General features: G+C 41.8%; 1 protein-coding gene across 3 annotated transcripts in view; it reads right to left on the reverse strand.

The window, feature by feature from the left end:
- The window catches only part of LOC147881047 (uncharacterized), a 43,807-nt gene that overhangs the window by 2,255 nt on the left and 28,298 nt on the right, over positions 1–13,254 (reverse strand). For all 3 annotated transcript variants that reach the window (XM_087402254.1, XM_087402255.1, XM_087402253.1), the window contains one exon: positions 2,064–2,371. In XM_087402254.1, the coding sequence (XP_087258380.1) occupies positions 2,064–2,371 (308 nt within the window). The remainder of the gene's footprint in view (positions 1–2,063; positions 2,372–13,254) is intronic.

Here is a 13,254-nt window from a genome sequence, read left to right on the forward strand (position 1 = left end):
TTGGCTGCCACATGGGCAGTACAGACGTCCCTGTTGTATTAGATTTAGCGCAGCCTCAAGGCCACCCTGACCAGCATCAAAGGCTGGCAGAGATGCTGAAGAAAGGGATTTACAGAGCCACATTTGGTACCTTACCTCAGTAATTATTTGCTGAAGGATTTGGTACACGTTTGGCAGTCTTCATACTTGGTTTATACTAATATTTCTATTCTGTTTTGTCTGTATATCTGTGTTCTCTTCCAGATCTGTGTTTCTCTCTTTACTTTTCAGTAAGTACATGTATTGAGTTGCGTCTTTCCAATAATGTCATGTGATCATGGGGTAAATGTTCCACCGCGATATGAGTTGGCCTATAGCGAGTAAACACCCCATGTGGTTCTACAGCGTGTCCTTGAATGCATCAGCTGGAGACATTGTACTCAGCCCGTTGGCCATCTTTCAATGAAACTGCAATTACTAAGTGTGGTTTGTGATAGGTTCTAATTGATGCCCTCGTACATCTTCATTCGCAGTTCTTCCAGGATCATGGCCCTGAGCTCCTCAAAAGTGATTTGGATTGCTCCTCCACCTGATGCCATAACATATCCTTAGCAACTAGGGCGAAGCTTGTCGTGTACAAACTTTGACAAAGATTCATGTCAAGGTCTTTCCCTATGGTTGCTTACTGATCTCATATGACCTTGAACGTTGTCATAAACTCATCTCACTCAAACATCGTGAAATTTCAGAGAGAGCATCTGGTTCTGATTCAAGGTCCTTGTCAAGTTAACAGGCACGTACCAATCCTTGAAAATTACCCGTTTGACATAAGCAATACAGGCTCATTTAATCAATGGTATGACATTGTTCTTTATCTACGTAAGGAGAGCAAATACATATCTACATCCTTCTCCTATGCTTCAAACAAAGATGTAACTGGCTGTGTCAATGGTGAGCCAACAGGGAAGGTCATGAAACTCTTGCCTCTGACCCATTCCACTCTTCTTCTCCATCTTGTTCTCCAAAGTTGGGAATGGGAAGATACTTTGATACGGCCTTAATCAACACCCTTGAGAATTGAATGCGTGCAAAAACAGCAACCCTACGATACCTCTCAGCACTGCTAGGGTCCTTGTCGGCTGCAAATCTCTCCACCTTTGAACAGTAAATTGCAGGATGGCTTTCCATGTTAACGGTCTCAATATATGTATGAGTTACCTGTATATTTCCATATTCCCCACAGTTCACTTGTGGACTGTTATGTCCTCATCTGAGCAAGGGCTACATGATGAATTGCCATGGGAATGCTGCCCAGCCTCTTGCAGAATTGCATTATGCCTTTTATAGCGTTGGTAGCTTTTACATGGGCACATGGGCTACTTGACACGAAAGATTAGGCATGGGAGTTCCTTCTTCAAGTTGTGTGACCTTGGAGAGCTCTTGCTTGGGATTCTGGATTGACTCCACTCTTTGAAATCACATAAAGTGGAGCCAGCTTGACTCTGATGGCATGTCAGAGATCACCCCGCATGTATGCATAAAGCAGAAACGAGTATTCACAAGACCAATTCAAGACAAAAATGGATAAACAATAAGAAATCTTGTCTGTTACAAGATGCAGCTCCAAAGCAGTCTGGAGCTGCAAGCTTGGCCTAGCTCCTTCAAGGTCCAAGGTTAAAGCAGAAACACGCGAGGGTACAGGAAAAAGGAAACAACATAGATTGTGATTGGCGACCCACTGCATTGATCCAAGGTCTCTACTTCACCAAGTTCCCACTAAAACATCATTCACTAACCCAACCCATGCCTGTCATTCTGTTTACCTGGTATGCTATGATCAAATTTTATATTATCAACACTCATGAAAGACTTGGATGGGCAGGAGGGGAATACAGGAAAGCCATCAGTGGTGCATAGCTTGTGAGGGTCTCTTTCAATATATTCCCTCCATGTTTATAAAAACCTACACCATGAATTGTAAGAAGCGACTACTACCACGGTTCCAAAATCTAGGACACATATTAAGATGTTTTATGTGAGGACAGTGAAAAGTTAGGAAAATGCAAACCAATATCTTTCCCAACCTTTTAAAAGTTCTTCAACTGCAGTGATTGCAACTCCTTCCTGTTGTCCGTTGCTCATATTTCCTGCAGATGCATTGTGAATTACTACCGCTGGAGGCCATAGGATCAAATCTTCCTTGTTGGCCTTTGCCTCTTCCACTGCCATCTGCTGATATGCTTTGCCATTAGCTGGTTCGATGTCACTGTTCCAACCCATTACAGTGCAGATAGCTTTGCACAAGCCTAAATGTTCAGCCCGCAAGCCTCTTTTTCGCGACATATGGGTGTGCATCACCAGGCTGTGTGTGTCAACAAAGGGCTTTGAAAACCTGCACATGAGCAAACAGTATATTTCAGAGTGAAGAACTAAGAAGACTCCACTAACCATACACTTAAAAACAATCTGCTTTTGGCTAAACTTTAAAATTTGCACGTCGTCATTATCTGTACACTCATCAATGCTTATCTTGTAAAGTCACAATACAGAGTTGCTTGCACACATTTGATGCACCAGAAAGGCACACATTAAGGCTTCAGCAATCTTAACAATGTTTGGTCACCTATTTTTATATTCCCAGGATCATCAAAACCAGCATTCCTATCAGCCATCACATAATGACAGACAAACTGATTTAAACATAACCAGCTGGAGAAAAAGTATTCAGCTTGTGCCCCTAAGCAGTTTACTGTGCATACAGACTATTTTTCCTAGGCAAGCAAGACTTGGTGCTAGCGAAGGTGTATAAGCCTACAAGCACAGACGACTACACCACACATTCTTTTGCTGTTTTAACCAGCTTGTTCAGAGGATACTGACGTAGCTAGGAACTGTGTCCTTCTATGTTCCATATGCATTACAGCATAGGAAAATGAGCATTTCGCAAAAGTATTAGAATCTTTAAGACAATTTCTTCATAATCCTCAATTGCTAAGACTGTAAGACATTAATTTCCAGTTTCTAGCCATAGGCATGGTTTTGTACGATACATCCATCCTACAACTGTTGACCAATTGTAACCTTGTGCATGGTAAGGCATATGATATTTGCTACAAATAATGCATATTTCCTTTTTCAAATGCTTCTCTACTAGTGCCAGACAAAGCTGCCCTTGTCTCAAACATATATGTGTTTCCATACTTAATGAGATGAGGTTATGTTTCACAGACCTACCCTAAACCTTCTAAACTCATTGGCTACAACTGTGTCCTTGTACACCAATCGGGCCCATACAGTACATAAAGGCTTCTACACCATGCACCATGAGAAACTGCTCGTTATACAATCTGGATTTTAACCATTGTAAGAAGTCAAATGTTTTCGGTCCAAACATGGGCAAAAGAGAGCAAGAGGCCAAAGGCAATGACTTAGTCAGCAGGTCATATTCGAGACGAGCAGATCCAAGGCTTTAATAACAACAATTTTCAGCGCAGACTTGGAAACACGGCCCATCAATGTCCCCATGGAATTCTTTTTTTTAAGTTCTCTTGGGCTATAGGTTAATAAATTTCCTATGAGGATAGGGTTCATATTGGAGCATCTGTTTAAACAGACTAGTAGCTTTATTCAACCAGCCTAATGATCAAGATAGAGGCAACCTGCTGCCAGCTGAGGGTAAAGACATTCAGCAGTTATTGAAAGCTTATGCTGCTGTTGTTTTCCAGTATATGCAATATGTAAGAGATGGATGAACCTATTCATGAAAGCCCAGGTCAAAGCAAGTCTCCCTAAAGACTTTTCACGTGGAAAACAAGAGGGGTTGCCAAGCAGTGTGAAGACTTACTGCCCCAAAAAAACCTTGATTCCCATTTACTTCAGGTTTTAAGAAAAAACTTAATTCCCACTTGCTTCTCAGGTATTGCAGTAAAAGAAAGGAGGAGTTCTTTTGCATCTGCATCACATAACAGAATCTCAATACTGACACTGTCAAATATAAATACCCTAGCTTGCATGACTAATTAGATGAATATAAGCGGCTCAATACTTTTCAAGGGTGCTAGATGAATATAAGCAGCTCAATACTTTTCACAATCTGGATGCTTAATAAAGAGCGGAGATCTGTCTCTCAAAGTTTCAAACAAACAAATGTTTGTGGGTCAAAAAACATGCACTGTGCCCGAGCCATAATTCCATCATCTAGCTGGAAAGATAAGGCAGGTCTTAGGATGGTATTGAGGATGTCATCGCTCCATTGCAAGTTCACAGGTGTTAATTCATGGGCAACGCAGAGTATCCATAGTGTGTGCCAGGGTGATGGGATAAGAGTAAATCTGGGATAAGAGTAAATCTTACTAAGGTGTGTCAATGAGAGGATGGCATCTACACCAAATACAATGAAAAAAGAGGGTAGTCTTAGGGTTATTACTCTTTTATAGAAGCTGTTGAGCATCATCGTGAGAATAGTGCTACTCAGTCATAAAATAGTCACTCAGTCATAGAATGGCCACTCATTACAAGTCAAATAAGCCATTTTGTTGCTGATTTGAAGAAGTTGATTGAAAATTGTCTTTAGCTATGCCTTTGGCCCCAAAACCCGTTGCAAATCTATGCTTGTCAATATTTAGAGATTCTCTAGGCACGCATGATGCAGCTAGGGATTTAGATTATTCCAATTGCTCATATCCCCCCGCGGTTTAGGTTGCTAAGACACAAAATTAACATGGTCCCTGACTTATGATGATTCTTTGAGGGATGCACTCATAGCTTATGGCTGTCCATGCTAGTACTAGTAAGACTTATGATCGGGTGAAGCAGAATTCTACACACAATAACATGCAGGTGAGTTGAACATTGTTATGAAATGCAGCACATTTGTGATTCGAGCACACTTATAGCCCTAAGCTTTACCCTATGACCCATTCTCAAAGGCCAGTTGATATATATTTCCATGCGCTTGCTCACAAGATAGCTTCAGATTGCGAGGCATTTAAGATTTCAAGATAAGATGACCAAAAAAGGCCACAAAGCAGATTACTTTAAAACAAAAGAGGCATGGCAGTTTGCAAAGATGTTGACAAGCTTGATCAAGAGTATGACATGGAATATGAATAATTTTCAAAGGTCATTACCAAAAAATGCAAAGCCATGAAGAAGGAGAATTGTTCTGAATTGAAGTGTGGTACTGTAGCAAACCCGGACATCAGGAAGAGTTCTACTACAAAAGGAGAGACGACAATGAGAAGGAGGAGGCCAAAAAAAGACAAGAACCAGCTCACACAATCTCGATTGTGGGGATAGCAGAAAGGTGATGGCCGTGGGGATAGCAGAAAGGTGATGACCATGGGAATAGCAAAAAGGTGGCACGCGTGGGGATAAAAGTTGTCAAAATTTGTGAGAGAGAGAGGGGGGAGAGTGGGAGAGAGGGAGGGAAAGGTAAAGAGGGAAAGAAGGAGAAACTAGGAATCGAAAAGAAAATTTCATGTATTAGAAAAACCAAAACACTTCAATTATACTTTCCAATTGAGCTCATACCGACCAAGCTTGTTGCTCTTACAAAGACACAATAGATAGCAACAAAGGCTGAGCCTCAAGCATCAACACACACACCAAAACGGGCGACCAACCCTGGGGCGCCAACTCAATATGTAATATGTTACTAACCTCGTCGCAAGACTTTGCATGGCTACACCAAGCTTTGATGACAAGTGGAATTTTCAGGTACTTGATAGATTTAGTGAATAGAAATAAGTATCTCGGGTGTCAAACTCTTTTGCATGGCTTTCTTTCATCTTGGTAGTGACATGGTGACTTTTAGAAATAGTTTCTCATCTTGCTTTTGTAAAGGAGGTGCTTTAGATTCAAGTCTTGCACTTGTATTAAGAACTTTTGTTTGTTTTCTATTTTGTTGATGATCTATCTTTATTATGAGTCCTATCTCTGCCCCTATTTCGGTTTGAGGGGGTGTTGAAGGGTGGCAAACCTTACGTGGGCTATGTTAGGTAGGTGGATAAGGACTGTGAACCACGTGGTGATAATGGCATGCAAGGTGATTTCGTCGACTTTGAAGGAGCTTTGGATTTAGTCTCCTGGTTTTGTAAACAAACCTAGCCTTGGTATCACGCCAAGGCTTGAGGATCATAATGCTCGATACATCTTCTCCATCACGCCTATATTGCATGGCTCGTTGTCGAGGTGTAGTACCAAAGTGTCACCTATACTCACAACTTCCTTTAAAGCACACTAAAAACATGTTCAGTTGTATGATCCTCCAACAAGCCCCGCAGGGATGAGGAGGACCCATGATGGTTGTTATCCTCTGTTTTGTTAGAAGCAATAATAAATTTTAGTTAGATTTCTTGTCTCTTGATCTCGGGTGTATATCTCAAACAGTAATTATCTGGGCCACCTACTGTACATCCCAAAGCAATCATTGTGTGCAAGAGCATCTTGATCATACTCTTATAGAACAATGAACAATCACACCAAGATCTACTATCATGGCCAACTAGTTAGTGGGGGTGTTACTTTGGGAGTTCTACTAGTTTGTTATGCAAATGGAATTTCAAAATTCATCTGGTAGGATTTACATATCTAGATGAATCCAACAACATGCCCAAATTTATCCTCTACAAATACAACATAGTGTAGTTTCAATCTCATGATAGTCACTCATAAGGTTGAAACCCATAAACTCCATCACGCATAGCAAGGTCTAGCTACTACGGCATCCCCACTGACATCATCAGTGCCGAAGAATGGGTATAGACCATAGTATAAACGCACATGCAAATCCATACACCCACACATACTTGAGCATCCATTTATACAGAGTCTTCGTACTAAGTTTTTGTCGGCACTCCCAAGGTGAAGGGCAGACTCAGCCATGACGAAAGCTAGCACTAAAGGAAATGGCTAATCAAATTTGGTACGCTTTGCAAGTATTCTGTTTGACTTGTGATAAGTACCGTGAGCAAAGATATGTGCAATCGCCTTTTAATGAAAAGGTTCCTCTTAAAGTGCAGTCTTGTATAATATGTTGATCTAATTGAACAAACTTGTTTTCTATTATTCGCTTTGACTTAAAATTGTACGAAAGTGTGATATCCATTACACAACTTAGCTTCGTTTATTATATAAGCTTGCTAAGCACCAAATATGACACTTTTTTCCTTCAAATTGCATTCATCCTTGACATAAGTCTTATCCATAACATTTCATTAGAAGCTAGTGCATTATCTGTCATATGCCCTAAAAAGGGAAAAACATCACATTAAATATAATTTTCCATGTCTTCAATGTCTTTTTTCATGCATTGTTCAAAGGGCAATGTATTCATAATATTGTGGCAAACATTATAAAAAGGTTTTACTTGGTTCTTATAAGATAGCCATTGTAAGGCAGCTTCCATGGACAAATAACTTAAACAAGAATTCTAAAGCATCAAATACCCCATTAAGCTTAATAGGCAAGCCAATTCATACAAGTAGGGGTTAGAGGAAAATCTAGAAGTCCTATGCACTTTTAGAGCAATGTCCAAGAGTCCTAGCCATGCATTCTTTCATATTCAAGTCTGCCATAGGCCATCGAACTTACTTAAATCAGACTTGCTAAATGCCAAAGGCCATACCACAAGTCAATGAAACACGAACATTTTGATTTCGAAGAAAGTTTTGAAGAACAAATGACATGTTAGCCATCGTCGTTTCAATGATTAGTTGTGTTATCAGAGGGTAACTATGAGGGCAATTGCAGGAACAATGAGAAGTCCCTTTGCTTCAAGTGCCACAAGGCAAGACACACCGTGAAGAATTATACTTTTGTGATGCCAATGAACAATTAAGATAAGGGAAAAGGTAAAGTTGTGCACGTGATGGAGGTCTCATGCTCGGTACGTCAACTTCCTTTTCGAGCATTTGGTGAGCAATAATCACTCTTATGTGGTGAAGTAATAATTGAGCCTTCCTTTGGTGAGCAATAATCACTCTTATGTGGTTAAGTTTGTCAACAGCTATTCAAAGGAATATGACCGCACTATGAGAAAATTCTTCCGTTGCATATATCAAATATGGATCGCACCAATGTATTGCTAGGCAAAGAATGGTTCTTTAGAAACCCAACATTGGATTATGGTAATCATACTACGATGGCCACATTTTGTAGTCCTCGTGTTAATAATAATGATAACGAGCTTTTACTTCATGACGTCTGCTTGGAGTTTATTTTTGCACACATCATCTATAAAAGAAGGTAGACGTTGCTTTAGATGCAAGCAATGAGAAAGCTATATTCTTATTCTAGCATGGTAGCAAATTCACATTTGGCACATGCTTCAATTCTCAAACATGGTATCAAAGCTACGGAGGTGAAAAGTATTGGATATCAAGCTCATATAGGCAGTAGTGATTCACTTCACAATTGAAAGAAAAAGGAGACTTCTCATGCATCAAGCGTTAGAAGAGTGAATATGAGTCCTTTGTTGTTTGGAATTCTCTTTACAAATAATTCAAGTGCTTGCAAATAATTCAAGTGCAACAACGAATTGCAAAAATGGCAACTTGTATGCCAACCCCTCATTCCCGTGAGGCACGTATGTTAACGGGACCACTCATCCAATCTGACAGCCTGAGTTCAAAACCACCCAATTACACAAAATATATGGGAGATTATGAAATGAGTTAAGACTATGCCCACAGATCAGGTGGATGCCATAGGCAAAGTCGTGAAGGTTACAAAACATGTAGATGTCGAAAATTGGATGCTCACGGATGTTGAAGTAGTCTCTACCTTTTATTAAAACAACGTCAAACTCTATGCTTCCATGCATTAAAATGAAAAATGTTGTCATCAGAAACCTCGACAACAATACAACATGGATAGTGTAACCGGCCTTAGATCACTAAGGGCAGTGTATCCGTCTCTATTACCTCACAAAGATGAAAATACAGCCAACTTAATTGATTGCCTTTGTTCACAAACCAAACTCAAAGCATAGAACTTCACTGCACAGCATCATGGAACCATTCAAGACAAGGGAGGCCAGAATGCCCCTACCCATTTCCAAGCCATTACCAAGCCCAAGGCCAACCAATGCACCCCCAGGAAGAGAGTATCACAACCAGTGCCCCAATCCTCTCCCGGGCCAACGGCAGGGCATCCAACCTAGTAGGAACTCAGTAGGAATGGCTGTAGCAAAGAGTGTAGAAGGAAGATGAGAATTCAGCCAACAGAAAGAGCATGTTTCAGTCTGAAATAGCTCCAGAAGTAGGATGAGAAGTGGTAGGAGAAAGCTGCCTAGGAGTGTCTTCCAACACCAGAAAAGATAAGAGAAAAGTGCGTCCAGCAAGCTGTAGCAGATCAGCCAAGAATGTGAAGGGGGGAAGGGAAGAGGGAGAAGAACAACAGGGAGAGAGTGAGAGAGAGGAGTGACACTAAAGATGCGGGTGTGAAGTGATGAGCCACACCACAAACTCATAAGTTTTATTAGGATTAGGTTTTTCACCCTACGACTGTCTTAAGACAGTCATAGGTGTCATATCTTTAATAAAGGGGTGGCAATGTGCCTTTACCCCAACAACCTCCCACCTAAAGGCCAATGTGCCTAAAGGGGAGAAAAGAATAAAAATTACAGCAATATACAGTTACTGTATACAAGACCATAAAATAAGAATGGTCTCATCCTAATCCCATGATGTGGCGGCAATGTGCAAACCGCTCTGTAGGCAAGCTCTTAGTGAGCAAATCTGCAGGATTATCATCAGTATGCACTTTCACAAGCTCAAGTCGCTTGTCTTCCAGTACCTCCCTGATGAAATGATATTTCACATCTATGTGCTTGGTCTTTTGATGAAAGACCGGATTCTTTGCCAACATGATAGCACTCTGACTATCACAATGCAAAACTGGCATATCTCCTGTAATGCCCAAATCTCCCACCAGCCGAGTAAGCCATATTGCTTCCTTGCAAGCCTCAGTGGCTGCAACATATTCAGCTTCAGTAGTTGACAGTGCAACGCATTTCTGCAACCGAGACACCCATGATATAGCACCTCCTGCAAATGTGAAAATATAACCGGTAGTAGACTTCCGGTTATCTGCATTCCCTGCATAGTCTGAATCTGTAAAACCATGCATCAATGCATCCTGCCTACCATAGCATATGCACAAGTCTTTGGTACCCTTGAGATACCTCGAGACGCCTTTCACTGCTTCCCAGTGCCGCTTGCCTGGATTTGCCATATACCTGCTGATGACTCCCACCGCAAAAGCAATATCCGAACGAGTGGCAACCATGGCATACATCAAAGAACCAACTGCAGATGCATACGAAACCTTGGCCATTTCAGCCTTATCATCATCTGATTTGGGCCTGTCCTTACTGCTGAGTTTTAAATGTGGAGGCAACGGGGTACTAATAGACTTCCCCCCCTCCATTTTAAACCTCTGTAGTACTTTGTCAATGTACTCCTTCTGTGACAGAAACAAAAGCCCCTTGGACCTATCACGAATAATCCGCATACCAAGAATATGGTTTGCATCACCCAAGTCTTTCATGTCAAAAGACTTATGCAGTTGTTTCTTCAAAGCACTGATCTCATGCTGAGATTTACTGGCAATTAACATGTCATCCACATAGAGAATGAGTAGCATCAAACTGACATCCTTTGCCCGTTTGGTATACAAGCAGTGATCGGTCTCACACCTATGATACCCTTGGGACTGCATGAAGGCATCAAACTTCTTGTACCATTCTCTTGGTGCCTGCTTGAGTCCATACAAGCACCTTTTGAGCTTACACACAAGCTGCTCTTTCCCTTTAACAGCATATCCCTCTGGCTGACTCATATAGATCTCATCATGGAGATCTCCGTGAAGAAAAGCAGTCTTCACATCCATCTGACATAAATCCATGTCCTCTTGAGCAACAAGAGCTAACACTGCTCTCAAAGTAGTCATCTTGACTACAGGGGAAAAACTCTCATCAAAGTCAATGCCCTTCTCCTGCTTAAATCCCTTGGCAACCAATCTGGCCTTATACCTCGATAAAGCAATTGAATCCACTTTGACTTTGTAAACCCACTTGCATGGCAAAACCTTTCTGCCTGCAGGTAGCTGCACCAAGTCCCATGTATCATTTTGAAGTAAGGAGTCCATTTCTGACTGCATGGCTTTCTCCCACTTCCTTTTCTCTGTTCTTCCCATAGCTTCCTTGAAGCTGGAAGGTTCACCACAATCTGTCAGCATAATAAAATCAGCCACATTATTGGCTCCTGGGACAAACCTGTCAGGAGGCCGTTGTACACGGGTGCTCCTCCTAACAAAATGTTCCGGATTAGGCTGCTGTCCAGCCTGTTCGTCATGCATGACGGGTGGCTGTACCACCATATTTGGCTGTTCTACAGCCCCATTTGCTGGCATATCCTGTGGTGCATCATTGGCAAAATTATCTGGCTGATTTTCAGCCTGTATACCCTCTTGAACAGGGTTATCTGCAGCAGCCTACTGCTGCATATTAATGGGCATTCTTTGCTGTCCGACATCATCATAAACAACCCTCCTGTATTCCACAGGTTGCACGGGTTCTTTGTGTACACTATCCTCTTTAAAGATGACATCATTGCTGCGTATAATCTTCCGTTTGACGGGATCCCATAACCTGTATCCCATTTCACCTTCGTCACCATAACCCATAAAGATGCATCTGAAAGACTTTGGCTCCAGTTTGGTGCGCAGTTCTTTGCGTACATGAGCAAAGCACTCGCAGCCAAACACACGTAAGTGCTTATATGAGGGTGGCTTGCCAGACCACACCTCCTCTGGCACTTTCAACTCCAAAGCCTTGTTTGGCGACCTGTTAATAATGTGAACTGCTGTTTGCACGGCTTCTGCCCAAAAGCCATGGGGCAATGCAGCATAAGACAACATACATCGAACTTTCTCCTGAATAGTTCGATTCATCCGCTCACTTACACCATTTTGAGATGCATTATGAGGGGCTGTGAGTTCCTGTTTAATGCCCTTAGCTTCGCAAAACTGCACAAAAGCATGTGACACATACTCACCCCCATTATCAGATCTGAGGCATTTCAGCCTACGACCTGTCTGATTTTCAACCTGAGCGACAAACTTCTTAAAAGCATCTAAGGCATCGCTCTTATGCTTCAAGAAATAGACCCACACTTTGCGTGTGGCATCATCAATAAAAGTAATGAAATACTTTGCACCCCCTAGTGATAACTGTGGCATTTCACACAAATCAGTGTGCACTAGATCAAGCGGTGCTCTATTTTGGGAAGTTCTCCTCTTATGAGGGGTCATAGAATGCTTGCCAAATATGCAATGATCACAAGTAGGCAAATCTGAAAATGAAAGAGACGGCAGATAACCCAAACGTGACAGTTCTTGCATTCCTTTAACGGACATATGTCCCAACCGGCTATGCCACAATGAAATCTTTGGCAGCTCGGTTATGGCAACAACATGATTACCTACACTGGAAACATAAAGAGGGTACAAGGTATCACTCTTAAAACCCTCAGCCACTACAACCTGGCCATCAGTAATCACCCATTTGGAATCCCCAAATGTGGTGTGGTAACCACTGTCATCCAATAAGCCAGTGCTAATCAGATTTTTCTTGATTTGCGGCACATGGCAAACACCATCAAGCATAAATGTGCGTCCATCAGGGAATACTATCTGTATACTGCCAATCCCTGCAATCTGACATGCATAGTTGTTCCCAAGGTGAACAACTCCATGAGTACCTGTGTAGGAAGTAAACCACTCCCTATGAGGAGTAACATAGAAAAGAAGCACCTGAATCCAAGAGCCAGGTGTGCATGTCATGGCCATCAATAACCAAAGTATGTGCAATTACAGCAGAAGAGCATAAAACATCATGTCTGTCACTGTCACTGTCACTGTCCTCTGCTGCAACATTCACTGCATCCAAGTCATCTACCTTGGCCTTGCCTTTGCCTTTGCTTCCACTGCCTGCATCCTTTGCTTCAGCCTTCTTGGCTTTCTGATCCCATATAAACTTAAAGCACTTAGACTTCACATGTCTCTTCTTGCCACAATAAAAGCATTCAATATCCTTTTTGCCACGGGACTGACTGCGGGATTTGGACTTACTAGCAGATCTCCCCTTCTGCTGAGTCCTGCCTCTTTCCTGTACCTGCAAAGCATTTGAAGACTTGCTGCCCGCATTATTTTTCCTGCTCATCTCCTCCATGAGGAGAGAGCTCTCTACATCAGCATATATAAGAGTGACAT

This window comes from Dipteris shenzhenensis, chromosome 31, assembly GCF_047967505.1.
Source record: "Dipteris shenzhenensis isolate YYH24624 ecotype China chromosome 31, Dip_SZ_1.0, whole genome shotgun sequence".
Classification (NCBI taxonomy): Eukaryota; Viridiplantae; Streptophyta; class Polypodiopsida; order Gleicheniales; family Dipteridaceae; genus Dipteris; species Dipteris shenzhenensis.